The sequence below is a fragment of the Leptonychotes weddellii genome, chromosome 5 (assembly GCF_054177405.1).
Source record: "Leptonychotes weddellii isolate Sample4059 chromosome 5, ASM5417740v2, whole genome shotgun sequence".
In the NCBI taxonomy this organism is placed as follows: Eukaryota; Metazoa; Chordata; class Mammalia; order Carnivora; family Phocidae; genus Leptonychotes; species Leptonychotes weddellii.
In genome coordinates this window covers 89,048,617-89,063,858 of record NC_138373.1, presented here as the reverse complement: position 1 = coordinate 89,063,858, position 15,242 = coordinate 89,048,617, and the positions used below count along the sequence as shown (strand labels likewise).

At 35.3% G+C, this 15,242-nt stretch overlaps 1 protein-coding gene across 5 annotated transcripts in view; it reads right to left on the bottom strand.

The window, feature by feature from the left end:
* CCDC91 (coiled-coil domain containing 91) overlaps nt 1-15,242 on the bottom strand; it is a 342,380-nt gene that overhangs the window by 186,263 nt on the left and 140,875 nt on the right. For all 5 annotated transcript variants that reach the window (XM_081821378.1, XM_081821382.1, XM_081821381.1 and 2 more), the window contains one exon: nt 1,202-1,279. In XM_081821378.1, coding sequence (XP_081677504.1) covers nt 1,202-1,279 — 78 coding nt within the window. The remainder of the gene's footprint in view (nt 1-1,201; nt 1,280-15,242) is intronic.

Below are 15,242 nucleotides of genomic sequence, written 5' to 3'. Positions count from 1 at the left end.
AGAACAAAAAATAAGTTCATACACACTGATCCTAAAATACAAGTCGGGGCGCCTGGGTGGCTCAGTCGTTAAGCGTCTGCCTTCGGCTCAGGTCATGATCCCGGGGTCCTGAGATCGAGCCCCATATCGGGCTCCCTGCTCAGCGGGAAGCCTGTTTCTCCCCCTCCCACTCCCCTGCTTGTGTTCCCTCTCTTGCTATGTCTCTATCTGTCAAATAAATAAAATCTTAAATAAATAAATAAAATACAAGTCATATTGAATAAATACAGAAAGAAAAGAATAGATTGAGTGGAATAACATTTTCTGTAAATACAAATCAAAAAATTATACAATATGGTATTAGCATATATACGTACGCAAATATGGAGAAAATCCTATAGAAGGGCTCACATCAAACTGCTAATGGTTACTTCTGGGGAGAACTGTTTGAATTTAATTTCAACAAGAATGTATTCCTCTATTATTTGTGGGGGAAAAATGATCTAACACGAAATTCAGGGGGGAAAAGGACTTTTTTTTTGAGCATGAAAATAAAATCTTTATCTTCAGTTATTACCCACCAATAAGGGAAAGTTAGGTTCACAGTATTGGCTCTCAACACAAAGTGAACTAGAAAGCAAAATTACATCCATCAGATACAACTAACAGACCAACTTTTTAAAATTAAGGCTATCTTGAAAGCTTGCAACATACCAGTCCTCAGTTTGCTTTAAATGATTAAGCTTATGCAGGCATAGAATCAGAGAATAATGCTGTGTATGTCCCTCATATTGACATTTATCATGATTTCTATAACAATATTCATAACAAATTTTTTTTCTTAACCTTACCCTTTACCCACAATATTTTTCAGATGCGTATATCATGCCTTTTTTTTTCCTAAAAGAGGTAGAACCACAGTAGAGATAAAACCTAATCTAGCAATTAATTCTATAGAATTTTATTCTTGAACTTCTTCAGCTGCAGATTCTGTATTATTAAACATTTTACAACTTCTCCAAAGCAGAGCAACATCTAGCATTACCTTTGTAATCTACTAAGTATGTTTTCAACACTTATCAGTCAATTGAAAGGAATTCTATACTAAAATAAGACTACTGTCATTCTATAATTTGCATATGTTTGCATATGCCAATGTGTGTAAACTTTTTTCTAAAGTATGCCACAGTTTAATAGAGAAAGCAGACTCCCAAACCTCTACCTTATATTCATCCACAATAATGCTGAGAGCTTCATGACCAGCTTTCCTCATGTCTTCCAATTCTTGTTTATGTTTTTCCTGAAAAACAAAAACAAAAAACTTAAACCATGGTTTGTTCTTTTGTTTACAAAATAAAACCACTGACTCTTGTATCCATGAATGATTGAGTGGTTTGTGGAACACTAATGCTGCAGCTAAAAACAATGAGAAAAAATAAAGTTCTGTTTAAAAGCATTAGGGAGGACTGAAGCAATGAAAAAAGACAGGAAAACAATAACTGCGAGGAAAACCATACTGAGAGGTGAGATAACACAAAACAATGGTGTTACCTCTTGGGGCATATGGCAATTCTGCACCTGGATCAAGAGCCAGGAGGGACTGTGTTACTTCAGTAAGCTTGGGCCTCTGTATATTTTTTATTACTTTTCCAGTAATATACGCATACCAACAGTTTAATATCCTAACAAAGTTGGAGAACTGCTGGATTAAGGTGACCAAACCCTCATTCTATCTTCCTAGCAAAGGAATGGATGAACTCTCTTTGGAGAATGTTAACATCCTACAGAGCCTTTCTAATTTTCAAATACTCTGTACAGGTTTCAATACAAAAGTATCAGAGCTGACAACACATGAGACCAAAAACACAGAAAACAGAAAACACAAAAGAAATAGGCCCATGGATGATTTAGATATTAGTTATCAAAGAGTTTAAAATATGTTATGATTCAGGGGCACAATCGGTTAAAGCATCTGACTTTTGGTTTCAGCTCAGGTTGTGATCTCAGTGTCATGAGATGAAGCCCCAGGTTGGGCTCCTCACTCAGTGTCGTGTCACTTTGGATTTTCTCTCCCTTTTCCTCTCCCTCTGCCCCTCCTGCTCATGCTCTCTCTCTTTCTAAAATAAGTAAATAAATCTTAAAAAAAAATACAAAGTAGAGGAGAAATGAAGAAAATGGATAGGATACAGATTTTCATCAGAGAACTGGAATTCATGAGATAGAAATTTTACAGCTGAGAAATATGCACTATTAATAACTCAACAGATGAGGTAAACAGTAGATGAAGCGGGAAGCAGAATTAGAGAACCAAAAGATAGTGGGGGGGGTGGGGGGGGAAGAGATTAGAGTGAAAAGAGGAATAAAACTATGGAAAATACAAAAAACAAATATAGAATGACATGGGACAGAGTAAAAAGATTAAATAGACATGTAACAAAAGAATCTTTAAAAAATAATCCAAAATAAGACAAAAATGAAATGTAGTAAGATGATAAAAATAAAATAATTGAGAAAAATGAAAAATGCAAATTTACATCATACATGAAGTAGGATATTACATTAACCTACAGCTATTTCTAAAAAAAAAACCAAAACATTAAGATATAAATACACCCAAAAATGAAATTTTAGATAAAATAAAAAACTCCTAAGAAAAAGCACAACTTATCAAAATTTTAAAAAGATGAAATAAAAAATCTTCATAGTCCTATTTGTGTAAGAAAAATTGAATTTATTATTAAAAAAAACAACAACAACCTCTGACCAAGGAATTTCAAGGCCTTGATGACTTAACAGGTGATTTTAATAAACATTTAAGACAGAAATAAGAGAAATCTTACACAAACTCTTCCAGAGAATAGGAAATGAGGGAGTACTTCCCTACATATTTTATAAGGACAGCATATCCCTTATACTTAACTCTGCAAAGATATTTAAAAGCAGAAAAAATTATGAACCACTCTTTTGTAAGTATAGAAACAAATTCTAAAAAAAGTATTAGCTAATTGAGTCTAGCAATATATAAATAGAATAACCCCTCAATCAAGTGGGGATTTATTTCAGGAATATCAGCCTGGGAGAAGTGATATACACCATTTCAAGCTTGAATCACCAAAAACCTTCCACACAATCTTCCACACACCTCTTTTCTTCCCCTACCTGCTTGCTGGATGCCAATGCCCAAGGTGACAACAAAAGCCAGATTCTGAGGAGGGCACAGCCTCTGCCAGCTTGAAATCCTGAGTGACTGCAAGGAATGACTGCATCCTCACCCCAATGGACTTTGAGAGAAAATTAAACTTCAACTATATTTAGGATAAAAGATAACGCCAATAATTTTTGTCCATTTACTGCTTCCACTTGCTCATTCATCATCTCCCCTCATTTATTATACTTTACTGACTTAACAGGTTCTATTTTATTATTAACATCTAAATTCCCCTTCTGGTATATCCCTTTATATACCTTGGTGTGGCTAAATCACTATTTCCCAAAATTGCCTCAGTATAAAAAAATCATCAAGGGTACCTGTTTACAAATATGGATTTTTGTTGGTATAATTATGGTTTACGGCAACAATCTTTCTGAAGCCACTTTTCCATTTCTATGAGAGTTGTTTCAGTAAAAACTAAATTACATAACAGTCCAATTACCTGGTTAAGCAAGTTATGTACTATATTACAGTAAAAACAAGGAAACAAATAAGGGCATCACTATCAACTCATCACTATGGATCTCCCATTCACATCAGGTTATCTCACAAAAAAACTTGTGACTGTTTCATATAAGGACCTAGGGAGGGCAAAAAGCATCAATCCATGTGCTAAGGATTAACATAATTTTTCTCTTACTTTTCAAGATTAAAAAATATGTAAATAGATATTCTGACATCTTTCCATATCATAGTGGATCATCTCAGGTGGTTCTTGGGATGCATACGTTTTACCTTCAGGCCAGCAATATGTAAGAAGCTCATATAAAATAGGCAAATATGGTCAAACTATGGACATTAACAACACACATTAACATATTAAACCTCAGACAAACCCAGAAGGAAATATGTTGAACTTTACTAAAACCAGCATTTTCCAAACTTAACTAATCAAATACTAATTTACGTTTTTTCTCTTTTGACAATATCTATTATTAACTAATCTGTTCAGTTTAGAATTGAGGAAACTTAGAACCAAAAAGGTCAAAAAGCTAGTTAGAATTAGTCTGAGCAGAGCATATTAACCTAGATCCGTTAAGTAAAACTGAGAATGGATTCTTTCACCTAATTAATTACAAATTAGAGATGAATATAAACCATTTCAATGATCAACTTTGATAATTCAGTAACTATAGTCCTGAATAAGGACACAAATCATCAAAAAAGTATTGATGTGCTATTTAAAAAGCATAGAGTACAATGTACAAAGCAATTCACAGAAAAGGTATTTTCTTAGAGACATTTCATAAATAATCAAAATGTTCTTTGACATATTTTAACTGACAATGAACATTTTATTAATGGCTGTATCTTCTAGAAAGGAATATTAATTCAGTGCTTTGCATAGTGTCTGAGAACATATCAGCTATCAACATGCTGGATTATGCTGAAATTCTCATTACTGACATAATGGCTTTCTATAATCATTTTAGATATCAGAACTAAAATTTTGACTGTTATATTTAATTTTTAAAAATGATAGAGATATTCAGTAATATTCATCATAATTCAAGGTAGAAAATATAGACTTTCCAAGTACCATGAAATTTATACATACCAATCACCTAAAATTCTCCCAGATGCCATTATTTTATACCAAATTTTCCCAGTAAGCATTATATTTAATTTACACTATTACTATGTGCCAGACTGCTAGGCTCTGGGGATAAAAAGATGATTAAAATATAACAGTTATCCTCTGTCTGGTAACATAAAAGATTGAGTAACCAGTGTCCAAAGCCAGATAAAGACAATATAAGAAAAGTACATAGCAATGAGCCCTATAAATATAGATGTAACACTCTTCAATAAAATAACAGTAAACAGAATCTAAGAGCATTTTAAAAGGATTATGCACTAAGGACCAAGTGGAATTTATCTCAAGGTGGTTCAACATACAACAGCAATCCATTTAATACACCATTTTAAAATGAAAAAGGAAAAGAATAAACCCACATGACGCAGAGAAACAACGACAAGATCAAACATACTTTCCTGATAAAAATACTCAACAAACTAAAAACAGAAAGTAACATCTTCAGCCTGATAAGGTGCATCTGTGCTAACATCATAATTTTTGCGAGACTAAAACTTTAACATCAGAAACAAGACAAGGATGTACACTCCAGACACTTCTATTTAACACTGTACTGAAGGCCTAGCAAAGGCATTAGGCAAGAAAAATAAACCAAAGGCAAACTAAGAAATTACTAGATTATAAATGAAGTGAAACTATCCCTATTTGCAGAAGATGTGATTTTATATATACTGGAAACTACAGAATTATTAGATCCAATAAGCAATACATTATTAGACCTAATAAACAAGTTCAGCAAAGTTGTAAGATACAAGGTCAACACACAAAAATCATGTGTATTTCTACATACTTGCAATGAACAATCCAAACATGAAATCAAGAAAAAAATTCCACTTAAAATAGCATGAAAAAAACTACTTAGGAATAAATTTTACCAGAGAAATATAAAACTTTTACACTAAAAACTGTAAAATATTATAGAATCTTAATAAATGGAAAGATATCCTGTGTTAATGGAATGGAAGACTTAATATGACTAATCCCCAAATTTATCTATAGATTCAGTATACTCTGTATCGAGATTTTAGTGGCTTTATTTTGCAGAAACAGACAAGCTGATCCTAAAATTCACATAGAATTGCAAGGGATGGGCTGCCTGGGTGGCTCAGTTGGTTAAGCAACCGACTCTTGACCTCAGCTTAGGTCTTGACCTCAGGGTCCTGAGTTCCAGTTCAAGCCCCACATTGGGCTCCATGCCCAGCCCATATTTTATGGGGAAAAAAAAGGTAAGAATTGCAAGGGATTATGAATAGCTAAAACAATTTTGCAAAAGATGATCAAAGTTGCAAGATTGGTATTTTCTAATTTCAAAACTTAGCACAAAGGTGCAGTAACCAAACATTGTGGTACTGGCATAAGAGATTGAGTTCAATGGAAAATAGAAATGAGTTCCAAAATAAGCCTATCTGTCCATAATCAACTGATTTTTGACAAAGTGACAAGACAATTCAATAGCAAAGAAATAATCTTATCAACAAATGATGGTGGGACAACTGAATCCACATACAAAAGAATAAATCTGGAACCCCACCTTGCATGATATATAAAAAGTAAGCAAAAATGGATTAAATACCTGAATATAAGAGCTAAAATTATTAAACTCTTGAAGGAAAAATAAGTGCATATCTTTGTAATCTTGGTTTCTGAAAATATGATAGACACCAGAAGCACAAGCAAATAAAAAAAAACATGAATTAGATTTCTCCAAAACCTAAAACTTTTGTGAATTAAAGGACACGAACAAGAAGGCAAAAAGGGAACCCACTCAATATTTGCAAATAATATATTTGATAAAGGTCTAGTATCCACAATATATATAAGCAAGTCTCATAACTCAGCAACAAAAAGTCAAATTTTAAAATGGGCAACGAACTTAAATATTTTTCTAAAGACACAAATGCCCAACATCATTAGCTATTATGGAGATGCAACATTCTCCTTCCTTCAGTGTGTTGTGCTACTCCTTACAATTTCCCTACCACCCATCTCTGTATTTTAAGAAGAGTGCTTTCACCAGGTATTTATTTCTATGAGAAATGAGGGCTCAGAGCACTCTGCCAGTTTCAGCTGCTGGTCTCAGATATGTCTTCCAAGTCCTCTACTCTGTTGGCAATTGTTCCTTTGAGGGCAGCAATCTATGTCTGGATCACTAAGCGCTCAGGACCACCCTAAGTCCCCTTCTGTTCTCCTCCATTACTCCAGCACAGATGTGAGAGACACAGATACCTCATTGTTGTCAATAGTTCTGCTCTATCAGCTTGTGCTCTAAAATTCATTTAAACAACTGTCATCTATTTTTTGTTACTGAATATAGTGTTTATGACTTTTTTTTTAAACTATCTTAGTCTAATTTTGCAAAAAAATTTGAGAAGATTCAAAAACTCTGCAGACTCTGTCTCGGCCATCATCATGCCAAATCCACCCTTTCCTTCTTGGAATATTTTGTTTACATGGCTCTCTTCCTATCTATTCCTTCTCAGTCTGTTCTGTTGGCTTCTTTTCATTGCCCCAATTTGAAACGTAGAAGTTCCCTGGGAATCAGATCTCTTCTTTTACTTCTTCAACCTCTTATTAACCTTAATTAATTTTATTACCTTAAATATTATCTATGTATAACTCCTTAATTTATATCTCCAACCTGGCCATGGCTGATCCCCAGATTTATATATCCAATTACCTATCAAGGCTTTTACATGGATAGCTGAAAGGAATCTCAAGTTCAACTTGGGAAGGTGAAATTTCACTTGCCATTGAATATGTATCTCAAATGATGCCTTGTATATAATGTCAGCTTGAAGAATAAGGGCTGAATAAAGAAGACAGAGTGGACAGGATTTGAAGGCCAAATATATTTGGAAAGTGAAAAAGGTGTTTCATTCTTCATCAAAGAGAGAGAGTTATTTAACATCATAATAAGTATATTAAAAATGTATTTAAAACCTGATCTTCAAAAAGGAGGTTATTAATAGGTTGACATACATATCTACTGAGTGAATGAATGAGATTATAATCAACATTATTTTCTGATACAAGCTCAGCTTAAAAATTAAACATTTTGGGGGGCGCCTGGGTGGCTCAGTTGGTTAAGCGACTGCCTTCGGCTCAGGTCATGATCCTGGAGTCCCGGGATCAAGTCCCGCATCGGGCTCCCTGCTCGGCGGGGAGCCTGCTTCTCCCTCTGACCCTCCCCCCTCTCATGTGCTCTCTGTCTCTCTCATTCTCTCTGTCTCAAATAAATAAATAAAATCTTTAAAAAAAAAAAAATTAAACATTTTTGGACATTTTTTTATCTGTTAAATGAGAGATTGGATTTAATCATTTTCTAAAATACCCTTCCAATTTTCTTCATGCTATTCTGTGATACAGCTGAAACTAGATCAACCAACCTCCCTTTGCTTACTTCAGGGTTACTGACCGTAATCATACAACCACACTGTAACACACAAGGCTGCCCAGTTACCAAAAGAAAACACAGGAATAACCAGATAGTCCTACATGGCCTGAAATTTTTATTTCAAGAATACAGAGCCAAAAATTTACAACCTATCTTCAAAGTAGTCAAAACCAAATTTGACCACAATGATAATTTTCTTTCAAAATGTCAAACCCAAAACCATCACTAGAAAGGGAAGATTCAGGAAAATGCCTTCACCTTAAATAAAATTATAGACTTTTTAAACAAGAAGAGACTTGAAAGGTAAGCCATTCCATTGTATTCATTTTATAAATGAGGAAACTGAGATGTAGAGAGGTCAAGAAGTTTGTTCAAGGTCACTTAGTTCAGTAAGGGTGGGGTGAAGCCTGAATCAGATCTGCTGAAAGCCAGCCCAATGTTTATGGAAAAATACCCTGTCAAAGACTGAACTAACTTGAGTATATTCCCAACTCCTCATCAACAGATTTGTTTTCTATACAAAACTCAATAATACATAGACTCATATGTCATAAGTCATGCCTTCTGATGAAAGTAAGACACTAACTGGTCACTCTTGGTAAAACCTGACATAGTCATTCATCAATTTATTACTGCCAACCAGAAATTTTGGTCTGACAAAAAAGATGTAAAGTAAGGTGCTTTTCAAAGGTTATCAGAAACCCATTCCAACAATTGTCCACTGCCCATAATCACTCCAATACGAACTCCTTGACAAAATTATTAGACCCTTAATATGACTGGACATGACTGGTATTAAAAATTATTTGAATACATAAATATGTAAATAGGAACCACATAATTAACAAACAGAAGTAGTTCACAAAAAAATGGAAAATAAGCAATTTTTTAAAGTAATCATCACTGGTATACTGATGACAAAACTCAATGCAGATATCTGAATCAAGATTTATACAAACAATTTTTTAAAGACTAAGCTTATGGCACAAACTGATAAACATTTCTCAATTCATATTATATTATTGTTAGCCATTAACAAACCAAGTAGAACCCATATTAATCACATCTAGCAAATTAATCCATGTATAGTAACAGGATCCTGTGCCAGGTAGATAATTAAAAGCTAATATTTGATTGACGTACTCGGAATGAATTACAAGAGAGAGGAAGGAAGGAAGGAAGGAAGGAAGGAAGGAAGGAAGGAAGGAAGGGAGAGAGAGAGAGGGAGGAAACGAACTTCAAAGACCAATTAACCATTACAGTCCACCTGTTAGAAAGCAGTTGCTTCTCACCTTCTAAATTCTTTGGCCAAAAGCAAGTCTATAATTAGACTGAACATGTCTGATTGAGAAAGGTTTTCCAATATAGGCTTCACCACTTTCTCTGAAGCCACAAGATTACATCCCTTTTACAACAACTAATCAACTATATTGGATAAGGCAGCCATAAACACTTTGAGATATTCCCAAAGGAAATTTGCAGAGCAAGAAATCAAAATAAAGATAATGGGATAACAAGCAACCAATGCACTGAAAAGGTTCTGACTGAGAAATGGTATAATCCACCCCCCACTACCAACACACCAAAATCTGTAGAATCCAACACACCAAAGTGGCCTAACTATAAATGTCACAGAAGTACAAATAAGAACAATTATCCTATATGCATCTACTTTGTCAAAACAGAACAAAAATGACAAAACACCACCTCTCCATCTCTCATTGATCCCACATTTGTCAGATGCAACAGGCCTAGTTGGTTTCTTTTTTTATTATTATTATGTTATGTTAATCACCATACATTACATCATTAGTTTTTGATGCAGTGTTCCATGATTCATTGTTTGCGTATAACATCCAGTGCTCCATGCAGTACATGCCTAATACCCATCACCAGGCTAACCCATCCCCCCAACCTCTCCCCTCTAGAGCCCTCAGTTTGTTTCTCAGAGTCCATAGTCTCTCATGGTTCATGTCCCCCTCTGATAGCCTAGTTGGTTTCTAAAAGAAAACAGGTTTCACTGGCATTACAGAGCATTGTGGAACAAGTCTTTCCCCCTGAATAAATGTTTAATCTCTTATCTCCTCATTCTATCTCATTTCTTAGCCCCCCCATACAATAAGTAACAATAACACAAGGCAAAATCCTTCAAAATCATACCAAGTCAGTCTCACAGACTAATTCAAATATGTAGCCAAATATAAAATAGGAAAAAAAAATAATACAAACTTGTAAGAATCAGTCTACAGGTATAAAGTAATATTACATATGGAAATAGAGCACTTTTGCCATAGTAAACTGTACCCAGTACTAAAACAGACCTTAATAAATCTGTCCCTTTGGCTTCAGATTTCCCAAATATTTCAACGGATTAATTTTCATCTCTGGCCTTATCCCATTAATGGCTGCCTTAACACACTGCACGGATTTCATCAACTCTGCTGAATCCTCTCAGTCAAAAACAAGATAACAAAAACTTGTTCTGGAAGTTTCCTAACAAATACAGTGATGAAGGTATGCAAAGAGCCCCACAATTTATTCACACTAGCATAGATGTAATTGACTTTTCTATATGCTAACTTAGGAAACCATAGATAACAATGTTACATGCATGTCTAAACCAAAACTTTAAAGAAAAGAATTAGTAATTAACAAATGAGGAATAAATAAGCAAGTCACACCTAATTCATCACACTAAAGATGAAAAAAACTACTCAAGTGAAATTCATAAAAGAGGATGGTAAGTTTACTACAGTACCATTATTGTTGTCATTATCATTTCCCCGTCAGAACAACATCTCCTCTACCAACCACCATCTGTTAAAGAACAAGGGCCAAATTTTGCACAGTCTAAGAATATGGCCTCTTGCATAAGTCCGACTAAATTCCTGGCTAATTTGTTGATTGGACTGGCCCTGTTCCAACTGCTACTTCAATGTCACCTTATTATTTACTTCAGTGGGAAAAGCATAAACTCCACTCTGCACCAGATTTAAAACAAATGACTATTTATCATCAACTTTGTTCAAGTCTTCAAAGGCAAAGTGCTTAGACGCAGATGATCGAAACTAACTCAAGCCAAGCAGGGGAAAAAAAGATGGACATGGAAAGGAGGGGAAAAAAGATAAAGGAAAAGAGTAAGGAAGAAAGGATGGAGAAGAGGGCAGGTGGGAAAGAACAGACATAGTTTGCAATCATAAAATGGGCTGCACCTACCTGTACCAGGTACAACACAGGTACTTTGAGGTTCCTTACTTTGAAAGTACCAAAGAATAATTTTTAGCCGGCTGAGGTTAAAGAAATGACTTATGCCTTATATATACAATAAATCTACAAACATCACACTAATCAATAAGGATGTGAACCTCTCTAAAATTCTTCTAATTTCCTTATGACTATTTCCATTTTAAGCCTACTCTCCAAAGTTTGATTGTATTTTAATTCTGGTAATAGAAAGGGCCCTTCTAATAACACAGCTTCTCAAATATTTAATAGTTTGATGAAGAAAAGAAAAATGGCTTAACAAGAAAAATCACTTTATATGTTTTGGTCATTTGTCTTTATATTCTGAGTGTTTATTATCCACAGTATTACAATTTGCCTTGACATTTTTAGATATACTGAAATTCATCTTTGGTGCTTACGGTCGGTTGAAGATTATGTTCAAATCCTAATCCCTGATATCCGTGAATGTAATATTATTTGGAAATAGGGTATTCACGAAGACATAATTAAGCATCACAAGATCAGATCATCTTGAATTTCAGAGTGAGCCCTAAGTAGTAAGATTAGCTTCCTTATAAGACAAAGGAGAAGGAGGTTTGAGACAACTTATTTTGAAGAGGTGGTTGGTAGAAATATGGATGTGAAGGGTGATACTGGTTAAGGGCTCAGAAGGAAGTGAAGAGTAAGGTAGAAAAAGTTATCAATTTAGGAAACATATATCATCATGAACAGAATCTTGGTAGAAATATGAATGCTAAAGATGCTTCCAGTGATGTCTCAGAAGAAAATGAGATACATGTTACTGGAAACTAGAAGATAGGTGATCTTTGTTATAAAGTGATAGACAACTTGGCTGAATTGTGTTCTATTATTGGGTAGAAAATAAAACTTCCATATTTAGCCGAGGAGATTTCTAAATAAAGTGTTGAAGGTATAGCCTGGTTTCTCCTTGCTGCATATGGTAAAATGCAAGAGGAAAGAGATAATTGAGAAAGGATATGTTAAGCAAAAAGGAACCAACACTTGATAATTTGGGAGATTCTCAGTCTATCCAAATTGCAAACGATGCTAGAATTAGAAAATCCACACATATGAAACTGCTCTGAAAGGTCAAAGGTGTGACTGGACAATGTTTGCTCAAGAGATTACATGTGTGAATCATGAACCCAATCAAACATCTGCACAGAAGCCAGAGAAAGAAATAAGATTATGCAGAAAGATCTTTGGAGAACCCACTTGTCTAATGGCATGAATCCCCCCCTCAACTTACACAGAAGAACCATGAGTTTTTTAAGAATGTTTTACCAGCCTGGACTGAGACCACCCCTACACAATTACAATAGAAGAATAAAGGACAATTCTCTGGAGAGGGCAATACAGAAGGTATCTAAACTAGGAACACCAGGAACACATGAGGGCAAAACCACCACTAAAAAGAGAAGAATTCATGAAAGTTTACATATTAAGCCACAGAAATCTTTCTCTATGTAGTTGGATTATCCTCACAGGGTAGGAGACTAAACAGGCCTTCTATACGAACTGTAATAAAATCCACAAGAAAAGATAGGACCAACTACATAATTTCTGGGCCCCAGCATGAAATATAAATGTAGAACATTTGTTCAAAAATTAAGAACTTCAAGATGGCAACAGGCAGATCACTAAACCAAACATGGTACCCCTGAAATCAAATGGGCCCTGTGCAAATGCATAAGTTGCATGCTCATGAAGCCAGCCCTGCTTAAAAACAATGACAGTGGAAAAGTGGTGACAGTCAACAGCCTTGTCAGAAAACCTTACAGTGAAGCCTCCTTTACAAGCCCATTCACTGGCACAGAACTTCCAGTCAATCTTTTGTGCCCCACTCTTAAGAAGAGATAGCTATGGATCAGTCAATTAAAGAAAGACTCTAAAAAGGCCAGAACACAGTAATGGAAAAAGAAAAAAGAAAAAGAAAAAAAGCAGCTTGGAAGAAACATTATATAAGAATAAAAAATAATATTAACATCCTCAAACAAATAAGAGAAGATATAACATCCATAAAACAAGTACCAAATGCTATTTAAAAAAAAAAAAGAAGAAGATGACTCAAAGAACAAACCAACAAAACTCTTGGGAATTCAAAACATAGTAATATGTATAAACTCGGGAAATAAAGTTTCTCTTCTTCAGAAAGGAGAGAAAAAATAAAGGAAGGGAAATACAATAAGGCAATCCAGTAGATCCAGGACCCAAATAACAAGTGTTACAAAGAAGAGATAATAGATACTGTTATCCAAATAACAGAGAAGTTATCAAAAGTAAAACAAGGAATTCCCCAGATCTAAACTTTAAACACCAAGGGATGCCTTGAGTTCCTCCACAATGGGCAAATGTGGGTGAGGAACTTTATCTCCAGCACTAGTGCATACCTTCAGAAAAAACACAACTAGAAAAAAATCAGGAAAAAAAAAAAACACAACAAGATCATCCACACAGCTTAATGTTTATAATATTACTTGATTTACAGAAAGTACGAAAATTTCCAAAGGGAAAAAATTTTCTTAAAAAACCTAATTTTGGGCACCTGTGTGGCTCAGTCGTTAAGCATCTGCCTTCGGCTCAGGTCATGATCCCGGGGTCCTGGGATCAAGCCCCACATCGGGCTCCCTGCTCAGCAGGAAGCCTGCTTCTCCCTCTCCCACTCCCCCTGCTTGTGTTCCCTCTCTCGCTGTGTCTCTCTCTGTCAAATAAATAAAATCTTAAAAAAAAAAACTAATTTTTATACAGGAAGCATTCCTTTTTTTTTTCTTTTAAGATTTTATTTATTTATTTATGAGAGAGAGAGCATGTCTACGCGCACAAGGGGGAGCGGCAGGCAGAGGGAGAAGCAGGCTCCCCGCGGAGCAGGGAGCCCGATGCGGGGCTCCATCCCGGGACCCTGGGATCATGACCTGAGCCGAAGGCAGACGCTTAACGACTGAGCCACCCAGGTGTCCCAACGGGAAGCATTCCTAAAAAGTCAAACTTGTCTCAGAGACAAAGGTCGTTATATAGTATTTTCAATCAGAATAGCAAGTCCTGGGGTGGCACTAAATAAAAATAACTAGTTATTAGACAACTGCAGTACAAATAGAGACCCTGAAAGTGTGCCAGTATAGTGCCCGGACAGTTGATACTCCCTGCTTCCAAGAGAAGCAAGCATAAAACTCCTGTGAAAGACAGAATTCTCAATTAAGGACCAGAAATTCAATTAATTGAGATCAAACATATATGAGTTCACAATAAAAATTAATAGAACAATTATATGAAAAAAATCATAATGAGTAAAAATACACGAAAAACAATATCCACTTAAAGATAAACAAAAAGTTGATCAAGAAGGGACAATCAAACCCTCCTACACTGTTGGTGGGAATGCAAGCTGGTGCAGCCACTCTGGAAAACAGTATGGAGGTTCCTCAAAAAGTTGAAAATAGAGCTACCCTATGACCCAGCAATTGCACTACTGGTTATTTACCCCAAATATAGGGATCTGAAGGGGCGCCTGCACCCCAATGTTTATAGCAGCCATGTCCACAATAGCCAAACTATGGAAAGAGCCAAGATATCCATCAAGAGATGAATGGATAAAGAAGATGTGGTATATATATACAATGGAATATGCAGCCATAAAAAAAAAACGAAATCTTGCCATTTGCAAAGACATGGATGAAACTAGAGGGTATTATGCTAAGCAAAATAAGTCAATCAGAGAAAGACATGTATCATATGATCTCACTGATACGAGGAATACCTAATCAGGAAACAAACTGAGGGTTGCTGGAGTGGTGGGGGGTGGGAGGGATGGGGTGGCT